At 38.6% G+C, this 14,748-nt stretch overlaps 1 protein-coding gene and 1 non-coding gene across 8 annotated transcripts in view; one reads left to right on the top strand and one right to left on the bottom strand.

The window, feature by feature from the left end:
* Positions 1 to 9,549, bottom strand: part of fanci.L (FA complementation group I L homeolog) — a 51,542-nt gene extending 41,993 nt beyond the window's left edge. Inside the window, exons 1-7 of one of the 7 annotated variants that reach the window (XM_018250568.2) lie at positions 9,134 to 9,549; positions 5,883 to 5,975; positions 5,684 to 5,756; positions 4,788 to 4,918; positions 4,556 to 4,709; positions 3,992 to 4,049; positions 557 to 598 (exon numbers count right to left, since the gene is read on the bottom strand). In XM_018250568.2, the coding sequence (XP_018106057.1) occupies positions 557 to 598; positions 3,992 to 4,049; positions 4,556 to 4,709; positions 4,788 to 4,918; positions 5,684 to 5,756; positions 5,883 to 5,966 (542 nt within the window). In that variant the 5' untranslated portion in view covers positions 5,967 to 5,975; positions 9,134 to 9,549. 7 annotated transcript variants of the gene reach the window in all.
* A 113-nt stretch (positions 9,550 to 9,662) lies between these two features.
* On the top strand, positions 9,663 to 9,735 carry trnar-acg. Its single transcript has one exon. It is a non-coding gene; the product is annotated as a tRNA-Arg (tRNA).
* Positions 9,736 to 14,748: the final 5,013 nt, after the last annotated feature.

Below are 14,748 nucleotides of genomic sequence, written 5' to 3'. Positions count from 1 at the left end.
GCCCAGCTAAACAGATTGTAAAACAAAGATGCATGATACTGTATATTCTCCTGCTGTGCAAGAATACTCTGCGACTGCACAAGTGTCACGCATTTTTGTGGCAAAAATCGAGAATTAGTGATTCAAGAGAAGCGTTATCCAAGTAACCTTATACTGTAGTTTTAGTGGTTTTCAGCGACAACCAGAAACAGATTGCAAGTCTGTATTACAACTGGAAAAAGACATAAAATATACACCTAAACAGTCTGAAATACAGATTAGGGGGTCATTTACTAATGGAATACTACTGTTTTTTTCAGAATCAGGCTAAACACAATATCTTCAAATTGGGGCAGGGACATCTACCTTGGACTTATACAGGACATCAACAGGCTTGAGATGTCAGGTTTTCATATTAGGGCTTTATGCAGCATAAAGGTATAATAAATCTCGAGGAAAAAAAAAATTCCCACAAAAAAGTTTTTACCACAAAAAGCTGAGCAGAAAAAATAAATCGAGGTTTAATAATACCCTAAACGTCAAAATCATAAGAGGTAATGAACATGTGAAATCTTACCTAAACATTGAAGTAAGAAAAATCACACTCTGTGGATCCCATCTATAAAGATATGTGCAGGGATTTAATCTCAAACATTTACACAGCCGCCAAATTACTTCAAATACATTTAATGGTGATAACATAGAATTAAAAAATGTAACACAATAAACAATATTTAAATATAATGCAGTATAGCTTACAAAGTGTAAATGCAAATTCTTAACAACTGTTATTTTAGTGGAGAAACTCCACTGGAGAGGTCAGTCCAAAACAAAAAGCACTTGTAAACTGCCCAGACTGCAATGTAACCTACTAAATATTTGCATATACCGGTAAAGCTGGCAGTCCCTTAAAAACTCTAGGGGGCACATTTACTAAGGGTCGAATATAGAAAGTGAATTAACCCTCGATATTTGACCATCGAAGTAAAATGCTTTGACTTCAAATATCGAAGTTGAAGGATTTAGCGCAAATCCTTCAAATCGAACGATTCAAAGGATTTTAATCCATCGATCGAAGGATTTTCCTTAGATCAAAAAAAGCATAGAAAGCTTATGGGGACGGTCGTCATAGGGTAACATTGATGCTCGGTAGGTTTAAAGTGCCAAAGTAGGTAGTCAAAGTTTTTTTTTTTTTTAAAGAGACAGTACTTCGACTATCGAATGGTCGAATAGTCGAACGATTTTTAGTTCGAACCGTTCGATCCAAAGTCGTAGTAGAAGGTCGAAGTACCCAAAAAAAAACCTTCAAAATTCAAAGTTTTTTTACTTCAAATCCTTCACTCGAGCTTAGTAAATGTGCCCCTAGGTGTGTCTATTCTATGTATGTAATTGCAGTAAAAAGGTTGGAATTATACCTTTATCACATACCTCGAGAGGAATAAACTTTCAAATCTTATAGACAGGCAGAGCTATTACCCAGAAACCATTAAATACAGCAATGTTTTTTTACCATACTGTCCTATTTTAACAAAGATGTTTTGCTTTTTCCTAATATAAAACAATACTTTATACTTGATGGTAAACTCTGCTAGCATAAATCTTTCTGCATGGCAAAATGCACCTGGGCTTTTTTTTTTTAATATTCAAATGCCTCAAACATTTCTGGTGCAATGTAAGACAATAAATGCATGAATGAATGTATAAAAAGGGAACAGCACACATGAGATTTCACAAAAAAAAGAGTGTTAAAAGACAGCAGGCAAAACCTTTTGTCATCATGGTTCTCGTATTTTTTTTTTCTGGTGTCAGCAAACCTATACATACTGTGGTGTGTGTACTGGGCCACCACTGGTGTGATCTATCCATAAGTGGGTGCCAGTCAGTGCATTATAGAGATCTTAGTGGTGTCCAAAGAGCATGCAGTACAGTTCTGCAAATTAAGAAGTGTTTGCTATTTTGCTTACTTTCCATAGAAACCAAGCTGTGTTTTGAAAGTTAGTTGTAGGGAAAAAATAAGCGGAGCTCACCAACTCGGCATCCAAGATACACGTTCCCCCTCCAGCGGCATCCCGCGAGAGCTCCACAGGTGCAAACAATCCAAACTCTTACGATACAAGACGAGCTCAGACCATGCCGGCGCTCAGCCGGAAAATAATAGGGAACGGTGAATCTTCATCAAATGTGGCTTTTATTATTGCAAACAATGTGACAAACAGTGGCAATCGTGGTGCAGTTAAGCCTACGCGTTTCGTGCCCAAAACAGTGGCACTTCTTCAGAGCTCAGAAGAAGTGCTACTGTTTTGGGCACAAAACGCGTAGGCTTAACTGCACCACGATTGCCACTGTTTGTCACATTGTTTGCAATAATAAAAGCCACATTTGATGAAGATTCACCGTTCCCTATTATTTTCCGGCTGAGCGCCGGCATGGTCTGAGCTCGTCTTGTATCGTGTGTTTTGAAAGTTAAAATTACATGAACAATTGCATGTGCTCCAAACTGAATTTCAACTCCCTGCAAACATGGTGTCCAGGTACCTGCATCTAAAACATGCCTTTCAGTTTCAATTCGCTCATAGACCGCTGGTGGTCACTGACACCACCCTGGAACGATATCTCCAACAACCAGATTTTGCCAAGGTAAAAACCTACATATACATCATACTGATACAGTCAAATACAACCCAACTAAACAGAGTCAAACAACAGTGGTGTGACGGTATCCCAGATCTGGAGGAAGAGATGTGGAAAGATGCCCTAAGCTTTAGTGCCCCAGTTTACTATATCTACTAGGGACCTTATACATTCAGATAAAATCCCTCAATAGAGTCTACCTTACCCCACAAAGGTTAGCTAGGATTTATCCAGGGGCCTCAGACCAGTGTCCCAAATTCTGCAACAAAGTTGGTTCCTTCTTCCATTTTGGAGAGAGGTACTTACCTACGCTAACACTGCCCTAGCGCTCCCTAATATACCTAGCCTCTGCATTCTGGGTATCGCGGAAGCATTACCATGGAGACCTCCAGCAAAACTGTGTTTTTGCAACTGCTCTATTACGCTAAAAAAGCAATATTGTTACACTGGAAGTCCATGGGGCTGCCTGCATTGAACTTTTGGAAAAAACGTATTAATGTCTTTATCTAAACAGAAACTTGTATACCAGGCCCGTGGATGTCCTGCTAAATTTAAGGACATTTGGGGACCATGGCTGGAGGTGAATGTGTCACCCCAACAAAGCCCCAGGAATTAGTAAAGCAAACATGACTAATGCTGTAAGAATTTATGTATAATGTTCTTAGACTGGTAATCTCCCCCTAGCTCGACTCCTCTTCCTTTTCCTCTTTCTCTCCTTCTATTTCTTAAGGGGACTACTCCCCTTCTTATTTTTTCTGTTGTTAAATTAAAATGAAAAATAAAAACTTAAATTACATAGGAGCGTGCATCAACAGAAAGTCAAGTAACAAATAAGTCAAAACCAGTTCTGTGCATGCCAGGGTTAGTCACCCCTGAAATAAAAAACTGCAAGCTGGAGAAAGGCAGAATAGAAAGCAAAAATTCAGAAAACCAAATAATACAAAATGAAGACCAAATTAAAACCTGCTTTGAAGAAATCAATCAACAAGATTAAACGTTACAATAGTTTAACTTTCCCTTTAACAGCAGGTAAGCGTGAAACCAAATACATATATTATATGTATATATTATATCTAAAGAATTGCATCCAGAAACACCAAGAACAGCAAACTAATCCAGCGACTTTTTACACGTGTGCAAAGTACACGTGTGCAAAAGCCTACAAAGTACCAGGCAAAAAATATCGTTTTAACTTATGCAGGAAATTATGAGCAGTGTTAAAAATGGAGGTGTAAAGTGGCGTAAAGTGTTGCCTGTAATAGAGGGGGGTAGAAATATAGAGATCAAACTTTTATTATTACATCTGTAAGTTACAAAAATGTTTTTCCCCAGAAAAAAAAAAAAACGTATTCAGTTTATAATGTAATTTTTAAAAACAGACCTGCTAGAACAAAGGCTATTTATAAGTTGTTTCTTAAATTCCTCTCCAGTAAGTTCACCTGCAAAATAAATAATACAAAATAAATAGATGTTTATAAATACATGAGCTAGTAAAGCAAATTCTATTTACACACGATTTGACATTTTATAAAATTTAGCCAAAGGTACATGTAGCATTTCTATGTCTGCAAAATTCAGGTGTCCATCTACTGTTGTAATAAATATAGAAACCTTCTGTTACCACCGGTGACAAAGCTGTTTTTGGGCCAATGCCTAATGCAAATGCCAAATGCTCTACAGGATTCCAGAGGACACGATCATTCCCTGCTTGTTTATTTTATCTCAACTAATGGGTCTCTGCTATTTTAATTGAGGAACAGTTTATGCTTGTATACAAAACTGTTCAGATATAATCCTTGTGCTGAAGAGAGTTACAAGAAGCATACTCTACAGGTAAATATTAGAGAAACTAAGAAAGAAATAGGAGATATATGTATAACCTTTGAATCAATTAGTTCATTATTAAAAAGGATAAAAATCTATGTTTTACATTTCTTATACTTACCTTTACCATATGCTAAGCTTTCTTTTGAAGAAAGCGCAGTAAGTACTGTGGGAAACAAATCTAAAGATTTTCCATTGGACAGAGTACCAGCTTTAACAGCATCCGCAAATAAGTTAGCCAGTTCAATGAGCGAAGCACCCGGAAAATGATGGACCTATCAAAGGAAAGAGATTTGAAATCAACGCACATTTCCAGAAGTCAGTTTTTTTAGATTTTTATTTTTAATACCTACCTCCAGCATTAATAAACCCATAATCTCAGATGCAACCTCTCGTTGCAAGTCCCCGGACTCAACAAGCTGTATGCAGTGTCTATAAACCGCGAGCCTTCGGCGTACGGCTACATCATGAGAGCACGGAGACCCTGTAAGAAACAACAAGTAACAAAACATGAGATGTGCCTGAGGAAGCGTTGGTTCTGTGTATATTGATGACAATTAAAATCTAGTCACAGGATTAATCTGCTTTGTGGTTGCAGGTGTGAATGACAGCACTAACCATAGATTATTTACAATTTTACGCGAAAAATAAAAATGTTGAAATCTAGAAATTAACAAGTAGGGAAGCACCGAATCCAGGATTTGGTTCTGGATTCGGCCTTTTTCACTGTAAGGTTTAAATTACTGTTAAAATCAGTACTCTAACATAAAGAAGGCCATCCACATAAAGTACTTGACCAACCAGTCTGTGGGCCATATAAACGCATACTGCAAACTGAGCCTGCTAGAAGGCCAGAGTCTAGCCTATGAGTAAGTGCCCCAACAAGCATGAAACGCGTCAGGCCTTCATCCGTATGTCCTAATAAATGGTTTGAACTTTTAATTATTTTGTTATCACTTTTTTGGAGAAAAACTCTATAAACTCTTTAAACTGCTATATGTATATGCACCCGTGGACTAGGGTAAACTGTGAGTATATTTTTTTTTCTCCCTTTTTTTCCCCACTACCTCTGCTATTGGACATTAATTTATAGTGGTATGTGCTAATATTGGCAATTTTCATCAATTCTACTACTTTGGCGAGAGTCTAGCCCAAGATATAACAAAGGGCTAGTGGCACGCTAGTAAATGCTCCAAGTTATGCACCAAGAAAGTGATATTTCATTAGCAAAATTATATATATCATTTACCTTTAAAGACGCCTCGCAATAGCGCTCCACAGTCTTTTCCCTTAACTGCATGCTTTGTTATGATTTCTGAAAGCTGAGGAAAGATAAACACAAAACAATACTTAATGCTAGATCTTTTGATAGCACATTTATAATCTTCTGACAAACTAAATGAAAACCCCACACAAGAATTTCTGCATTACAGATGTAATAAACTCGCCTCGGTTTCTTTCAGGTTTTGAAGACAACTCTGAAGTCCATCATTTTGTTCTTCAGCAGCCAAAGACAGAATTTTTTGGTCCATAGTGACCTACTGATGGACAACAAAATATTACCATATGCATGAGACCTGCCAAACAACATGTTTTCAAACGACATTGTACGTGATTATTCATTATGAAAACAGTAACGATATACAGCATTTTTTTTTTTTTGCAAGAGTATAATTATGCTCCTGCATGAGAGAAGTTCTAATGAGTACACAAGGTTCCACCATTTTCCATGATAATTGGACCACTAGAGACAATTGCTTTAAAAGGGGTTGTTCACCTTCAAACAACTAGTTGTTTTCAGATAGATCACCAGAAAAAACAACTTTTCCAGTTACTTTCTATCTTCTATGTTTGACCGTTTTTTTAATATTGATGTGTAAAGTGTCATTTTTCACATTCTAAAGCAGCTCTGGGAGGGGGGCCGACGACCCTTTAAACTGTTCTAAATCGATACATTTAGTGGATACATTTCTTATCTTTTTCCCTGCTGAGCAGAATTCCTGGGTTTCATTACTGGCAGCTGTTAGAATTGATATAATAGTTGCTAATACTCCAGAGATGCTGCTGAGAAATGTTTCAACTACAAGTTGCAAAATTGTAACAGTTCAGAATCCGCACCTGAATTATTGAGCTACCAAACACCAGAGACAGGTACATTCAAGTTTAAACTTAGATTTTGGAAAAACAGTAAATAATAGATAATGGAAAGTAATTGAAAAACTTCTTTATTTCTGGGGAATGATTCAAAAACAACTGAATTGAAAAACGTTTTTGGGAGGTGAATAACCCCTTTAATGGAGGTATTAACTAGTTTATCTGATGAGAAAACCATATGGCAGCTCCATTCAATAAAAAGAAGCATACAAATACATAGGGACAAACTAAATACAGTACTCCGTGTAAGATTTGGCAAAATACCATCAGAATCCAGAGTGCTCGGCCATACCAGATCTGAGCTCTTAACTTTAATGCTTTTTAATTTGAGTAAGCAACTGATGGTTTGGATTCGGCTCAGTATTCCACCAATGTGTTGCCGTTTTTTCCTTGAAGACATTTCACCTGTCGTCTGGTGAAACCTCTTCCAAGGAAAAAAAAACACAGCAAGTCCAGTTGATTTGACTTATTTCTACAGATATTCCACCAATGTTTTATGGAGGATTCATATTCAGCTGAATCCAAATATTTTCGATTCAGTGCATCATGACATTCAAGCCAAGCTCCCTGGGGAGAAGGACCAGTGTCACTAGTCTGCTTTACCTCGAAAATAAAGTCAATGTAAAGCCTACTTTTAAAGAAAATGTATTTACCTTTTAAAAAACCAATAACTCAAGAAATTAATAATGTAAAACACAAATGTAAGAAATGTTCACTTTTATATTGGGGTTAATATAGAATTGGGCAGAGGAGTATTTTACCAAGAATTGTATTAAGGATTTTAGGGGTCATTTTAGAATTCCCCAGACAGAAGTACAAGAGTGTACCCCTTGCACCTTGAGCCAATAATAAAAATCTGGTATGAGGTGCATGGAGCAGAGGGCACAGGTCACACTTGGGCACGTCTGAATGATGCACAGGTTTGGGGTTGGTAAGTGGGATTCCTATATCCGCCCCCCCATCCATGCCTGTTTGCATCCAACCATGCCTCTTGAAAGTACATTCAGCCCTTTTTTGTGTCTATCTACTGAAGATAGCCTCTAATATACAATTTCATTGTACGTATGCAGTATTTAAACTGCAAAGTCACTGTAGGGAATTTCTGAGAAATTTTACTACTTTATTTAAACTGAAGGTTAGGGGCAGGTCGGGACATGGGGAAGTCCAATCGTTCCCGGATTCGAATGATCGAATCTTTTCTTCTATGGCCAGCTTTAGCCTGTGCTTTAGAAAATTCTACATTCATTCATGAAAGCATGGCACTGTCATACAAAATTCCTTTACCATTTATGATGTGTGGGTGGCAAGTGGAAGAAAAACCAACCAGGCATAATGCATGTTGACTTATGCCATGGAAGTTTTCCAAGCTACTGGTCCATAGCAATTTCTCAGAAATTCCCTACAGTGACTTTGCAGTTTAAATACTGCATACGTACAATGAAATTGTATATTAGAGGCTATCTTCAGTAGATAGACACAAAAAAGGGCTGAATGTACTATATATGCTTGTCTCACTGAGCACAAGGAATAAATGTAAACTGCTCTTGGCAGGTTATTCCCAAAACACAAAAGGCAATGTCCCAGCTGTAAAGCACCACATTAAATCTGCAAACTGGGCATTATAATACAGTAAACAAACCGGGCAATCTCGAAAATTCAGTTCTGAGGTTAATGCAGCTTGCAGAGCAAGAGTGCATTGCAGGTAGTAGGGTGACAAGCATATACGTAGCTGCATTAAAAGACAGAGATCCAGTGTTAGACAGAACCAAAATGCTGATCCCTAGCATAGAACTCAGTGCATGAACTGAGCCTTGCACACAACCTGCCACTATGTAGCTACTCTGATTGCCTTAAAGCAGTGATCCCCAACCAGTAGCTCATGAGCAACATGTTGTTCTCCAACCCCTTGGATGTTGCTCCCAGTGGTCTCAAAGCAGTTGCTTCTTTTTGAATTCCGAGCTTGTAAGAAAGTTTTAATTGCATAAAAACTAAGTATAGTGCCAAGTAGAGTCTCCTGTAGGCTGCCAGTTCACATAGGGGCAAACAAAAGGCCAATCGCAGCCCTTATTTGGCACCACAAGGGACTTTGTCATGTTTGTGTTGCTCCCCTACACTTTTTACATTTGAATGTGGCTCACAGGTAAGAAAGGTTGGGGACCGCTGTCTTATAACAATATAAAGAATAACACTGACTTTTTCCTGACTCTGTTACTTGGCACCACAAACTCACCCCATGATCAGGCAAATACAGGCACAACAAACTGATTCCCAAGAACTTACAGGCACCAAAAACGCACCCTTTGACTGTATCACTGTGCAAGAGAAACGTTATGGTTGTGATGGACATTAAATAAAAACACTCTATAAAAAACGACCCTTTATGTTTATAACAATCTGGCACAAGCGATTTCCAATGAATTTGCTACTGACTTGCACCAGCTTCCCATTATTATTATTAGTTAGCACTGGACCCGTGACGCCCACATGACTGGCACATCAACCTGTCATTTCCCTAGGGGTCCACAACCCAACACGTGTCACTCACACACTTGTGACAGCTGCGTGCCCAGACGAATACCCAGACCAAGTTGCGCCAACTCCTCTGCAGCTCTTCAGTCTCCCGACTTTCTTAGCGCGCCTTCTGAATCTCCCGCTCCGCGCGTCACTTCCGGAATTTCGAGTCAACATCACTTTCCCTGGCAGCAAAAAGCGAGGGCAAGTAGGGCACGGTACTGCGTGGTGTTTGCGCAAGAATACGCGTAGATTGAAATCCCATCACCTCTCTCGGGCCAGGGCCGTCTGATTATGTACATTGAGCAATATTCCAGATACGCCAGTGCAGAGCAGTTGCGCCTAGTAACTGTGACTAATGATACAGTCAATGTTGCACCGCAGCCCAGTTATCCAATAACACGTCGCTCATCCCTGTAACGCTGGCCTTCCCTCTCAGTACAGTCAAAGCACTGTTACATTATGTATCTGTGTCTCTACACATACGCAAGCCTCGCAACCAGTCACACTGTACGTAACACACTGTTATTTGTATGATTCACTTCCCCACTGAATTCCTATACGGGCCAGTGGCGCAATGGATAACGCGTCTGACTACGGATCAGAAGATTCTAGGTTCGACTCCTGGCTGGCTCGAATGTATTTTTTTTTCACTTATATTCTTTAAAATTTTAAAATAATTTTCTGAACATGTTTTTCTTCAAACTTTACTCTTTGTGCTGGTCTCTTAACTATATCTATACACACACAACTGAGGAGTGGTTTTATATTTGTGCCCAGTCTGTGTCATTGGTGTTCTGGCCCATCAGATCAACAGGGAGATGTAACTTTAGTCCATAACAAATATTCAAGTGGTCAGTAGATGATTTTGCCTTCACTGCCAGAGGCAGCAGTGTACCTAGACTGCACGGGGCCCCTGCAGAATAATCTTCCATGGGGCCTGTCACCACTTAAGGGCCCCATACACAGGCCGATAAACGCTGCAGACAGTCAGACAGACTGAGTCGGCAGCTTATTGGCCCGTGTGTGGGGCCCTCACACAAGCTTCCCTGATCGATATCTGTCTGAAAGACGGGCAGATGTCGATCGGGCAGGGTAAAAAATCCCGTCGGATTACAGCCGCATCTGTCCATTGATGCAGGGCAGCATTTATATATATAGGCCCCGAGGGGCACGGTTTTTGGGGCGGCCTATTTTTTCAGTTTTTTTTTTTTTTTTAACTCTCCCCACTTTCCACCACGGATTTCCATAGGAAATATGGTTACGGAGCTGAACGCATCACGTGACGTGAAGTCCAATATAAAGGGGTTGTCCACCTATAAATTCAATTTACGTATGATGTAGGTTTGTGGTTTTTGAATTATTTAGCTTTTTATTCAGCAGCTCTCACCCTAGCAACCATGCACTGATTTAAATAAGAGATTGCAATATCAATGGTAGAGGCCTGAATAGAAAGATGAACAATAAAAACTAGCAACAACAATACATTTGTAGCCTTACGAGGCATTTGCGTTTTAGATAGGGTCAGTGACCCCCCATTTGTAAGCTGGAAAGAGTCAGAAGAAAAAGGCAAATAATGAAAAAACTAGGGATGCTCCGAATCCAGGATTCGGTTCAGGATTTGGAGAGGATTCAGCCTATTTCTGCCTGGCCGAACCAAAGCCGACTCCTAACTTGCATATGCAAATTAGGGGCAGGGAAGAAAATCCCGTGACTTTTTCTCACAAAACAAGGAAGTAAAAAATGTTTTCCCCTTCCCATCCCTAGTTTGCATATGCAAATTAGGATTTGCATTTGGTTCGGTATTCAGCCAAATTTTTCACGAAGGATTTGTGGGCTCGGCCAAATCCAAAGTAGTGGCTTGGTTGCATCCCTAGAAAAAAAACTATATTATATAAAAAATAATGAAGACCAATTGAAAAGTTGCTTAGAATTGGCCATTCTAAAACATGCTTAAAGTCATCTAAAAGGTGAACCACCCCATATAAAGTTACCCTACCACCAGTGACATTAGTCATGATCTATGTCAGGAAACCCTAATTGAAGAAACAAAGGAACAGAGTTAAGATATTTACACTGGTATATCAGGTCTCAGTTGGGCAGTGCATCTTAACAGCAACTCAGAGGTAGTAGAGGAAGAAGGAAGAACAGCTTACCTTCTATAGAAGTGTCATATATACCTGGTCCTTTACGAGGGAGATGATTTTAATAATGATGTGGGGTTAGGTTTATCTTTAGGATATTTCAGTTCTCTTCATGCTGGGAGTGGTGAATATGCAGGACAATATACTGAGAAGGTTACCCCCAGTACCTGGGCATTGGAGTCTTAAAGGGGCTGATCACCTTTAAAGGAACAGTAACACCTAAAATAAGTGATTAAAAGTAATCAAAATATAATGTACAGTTGCACTACACTGGTAAAACTGGTGTGTTTGCTTCAGAAATACTACTATAGTTTATATACATAAGCTGTTCTGTAGCCATGGGGGCAGCCATTCAAAGCTTAAAGGAAAACTATACCCCCAAAATGAATACTTAAGCAACAGATAGTTTATATCAAATTGAATGACATATTAAAGAATCTTACCAAACTGGAATATATATTTACATGAATATTGCCCTTTTACATCTCTTGCCTTGAACCACCATTTCGTGACTGTATCTGTGCTGCCTCAGAGATCACCTGACCAGAAATACTACAACACTAACTGTAACAGGAAGAAGTGAGGAAGCAAAAGGCAGAACTCTGTCTGTTAATTGGCTCATGTGACCTTACATGTGGTTTGTATGTGTGCACAGTGAATCTTACGATCTCAGGGGGCAGCCCTTATTTTTTAAAATGGCAATTTTCTAATTATGATTGCCCAATGGCACATACTACTAAAAAGTATATTATTATGATAATGGTTCATTTACATGAAGCAGGGTTTTACACATGAGCTGTTTTACTCAGTATTTTTGAATAGAGACCTACATTGTTTGGGGGGTATAGTTTTCCTTTAACAAGAAAAAGGCAAAGGATACACCACAGATAACAGATAAGCTCTATAGTATAGAATGGGATTCTTCAGAATGTATCTATCTACTGTGTACCTGTGACTGAATAGCTGCCCCTGTGGCTACACAGCAGCTTGTTTATATAAACTATTGTAGAGTTTTTGAAGTCATACCAGTGCAGCACAACCGTATTATATTTTCATTACTTTAAAACACTTTAATTTTATAGTGTTACTGTTCCTTTAAGTTTTGCATATGATATAGAGAAAGATATTCCAAAACATTTTGCAATTGGTTTTCATGTTATTTTTAGTGGTTTTCATGTCATTTTTAGTGGTTTTTGAATTGTTCAGCTTTTTATTCAGCATCTCTCCAGTTTACAATTTCAGCAATAGGGTTACTAGGGTCCAAATTACCCTAGCAACCTTGCATTGATTTAAGTAAGAGCCTGGAGTATTAATAGGAGATGACCTGAACAAAAGAGGAGTAATAAAAAGTAGCAGTAACAATACATTTGTAGCTTTACAGGGCATTTGTTTTTTTAGATGGGGTCAATGACCCCTTCTCAGAAAGAGAAGCCAAATCATTCAAAAATGATTAAAAAAAATGAAAACCAATTGAAAAGTTGCTTAAAATGACCACCCCTTTAAAGGAGAAGGAAAGGTTAAATCACTGGGGAATGCCACCCCCCATTGTATTTTTACATTATACTGCGGGCAGGTGCTAGAGAGAGCAGAAAACTGTCCCGGTCTGGGATACTTCTGAGCGAGCACATTGCAGCCATCATCTTCTTTTTATCTAAATATTAGGCACACGCCAATGATATAAGCTTTCCTTTAATTATTATATATTTTACGGGCTAGTCACTAGCTGGGCCTTCTTGTAATAACTGCAACAATATAAGCTTGTTTTTATTTCTTGGAGCAATCTGGCTGGAAGAAACAATAGATGAGCGACCTAGGCCTCTTGATATACGTTTTTGTTTTCAATTGGTATCAAGGTTTTGTGGGCCTTCATAGTCTGCATTGTTAAGACTCTAACCATAACAAACCTAATACTCTTGAGCAAAAGCTTACTGCTTCTATGGGTTAAAGGAGAATGAAACCCTAAAAATAAATATGGATAAAAATGCCATATTTTATATAGTGAACTAAATATACCAGCCTAAAGTTTCAGCTTCTCAATAACAGCAATGATCCAGGACTTCAAACTTGTCACAGGGGGTGACCATCTTGGAAAATGTCTGTGACACTCACATACTCAGTGGGCTCTGAGCAGCTGTTGAGAAGCTAAGCTTAGGGGTCGTTGCAAATTATCAAGCAGAAAATGAGGTTTGTCTGTAATATAAGCTGATGCTACAGGGCTGATTATTAAATTCTGATGCTAATTGCACTGGTTTCTGCGCTGCCATGTGATAATTAACTGTATTAATTACTAATCAGCCTTATATTGTGACATTTATATTCTATGTGTACTGTATATTGTGAGTGGGTCCCTCAGCTCAGTAAGTGACAGCAGCACAGAGCATGTGCAGTGAATCAGCAGAAAAGAAGATGGGGAGCTACTGGGGCATCTTTAAAGGCACAGATCTTCCCTGCTAAATGACTGTTGTTTCCTTGGGCTGGTACAGAATCTCAAAACATAATGAACAACATTTCTAGCTACTTATTTAGTCAAAGTTTAGTTCTCCTTTAAATGCATGTGCAACAGAAAAAGACTTCAGGGAAACATCGAGTACACTGGCACTTAACTACATTCAGACAAACTGTATTTTATACCACCTCGTCTTCCATTTCAGTCACTGTTATTTAAATTTCATAGATTACGCAATGCTGTGTTGATTGTAATAAAACATGTAAACCCCAAAACATATTAAAGACTATAATAAAATATCTTTATTCCATAAAAATAATATAGAAAACTGCAGTACATTTAGTAAAAAAAAAAGTAATGTACACAGTAACAATTAAATCTGTACATGTAAACTGTTCTAAAGCCACTGCCTATAAATGCTAGTTACACTAAATGTAATCATTATAGCCCAGTAACATGCAAACTAGTCATGGTAAATGCACACGCTTAGGGGCTGATTCACTAAGCTCGAGTGAAGGATTCGAATGAAAAATACTTCGAATTTCGAAGTATTTTTTGGGTACTTCGACCATCGAATTGGTTAAATTCGTTCGAATTCGAACGAAATCGAACGAAAAATCGTTCGACTATTCGACCATTCGATAGTCGAAGTACTTCCCCTTTAAAAAAACTTCGACCCCCTACTTCGGCAGCTAAAAGCTACCGAAGTCAATGTTAGCCTATGGGGAAGGTCCCCATAGGCTTGCCTGTGATTTTTTGATCGAAGGATTTTCCTTCGATCGTTGGATTAAAATCCTTCGAATCGTTCGATTCGAAGGATTTAATCGTTCGATCGAACGGAAAATCCTTCGATCGATCGATCGCAGGATTAGCGCTAAATCCTTCGACTTCGATATTCGAAGTCGAAGGATTTCAATCCGAGGGTCGAATTTCGAAGTATTTTTAACTTCGAAATTCGACCCTTAGTGAATCGGCCCCTAAGTGTTATCTACATCGGTTAAACAAAGAGCATATACAGTCAAAACCCATATTTTATATCTTCCAGGAACAAAAAATGGT

This window comes from Xenopus laevis, chromosome 3L (genome assembly GCF_017654675.1).
Source record: "Xenopus laevis strain J_2021 chromosome 3L, Xenopus_laevis_v10.1, whole genome shotgun sequence".
In the NCBI taxonomy this organism is placed as follows: domain Eukaryota; kingdom Metazoa; phylum Chordata; class Amphibia; order Anura; family Pipidae; genus Xenopus; species Xenopus laevis.
Note: the sequence above shows the minus strand (reverse complement) of the source record. Positions and strands in the feature narration are given on the sequence as shown.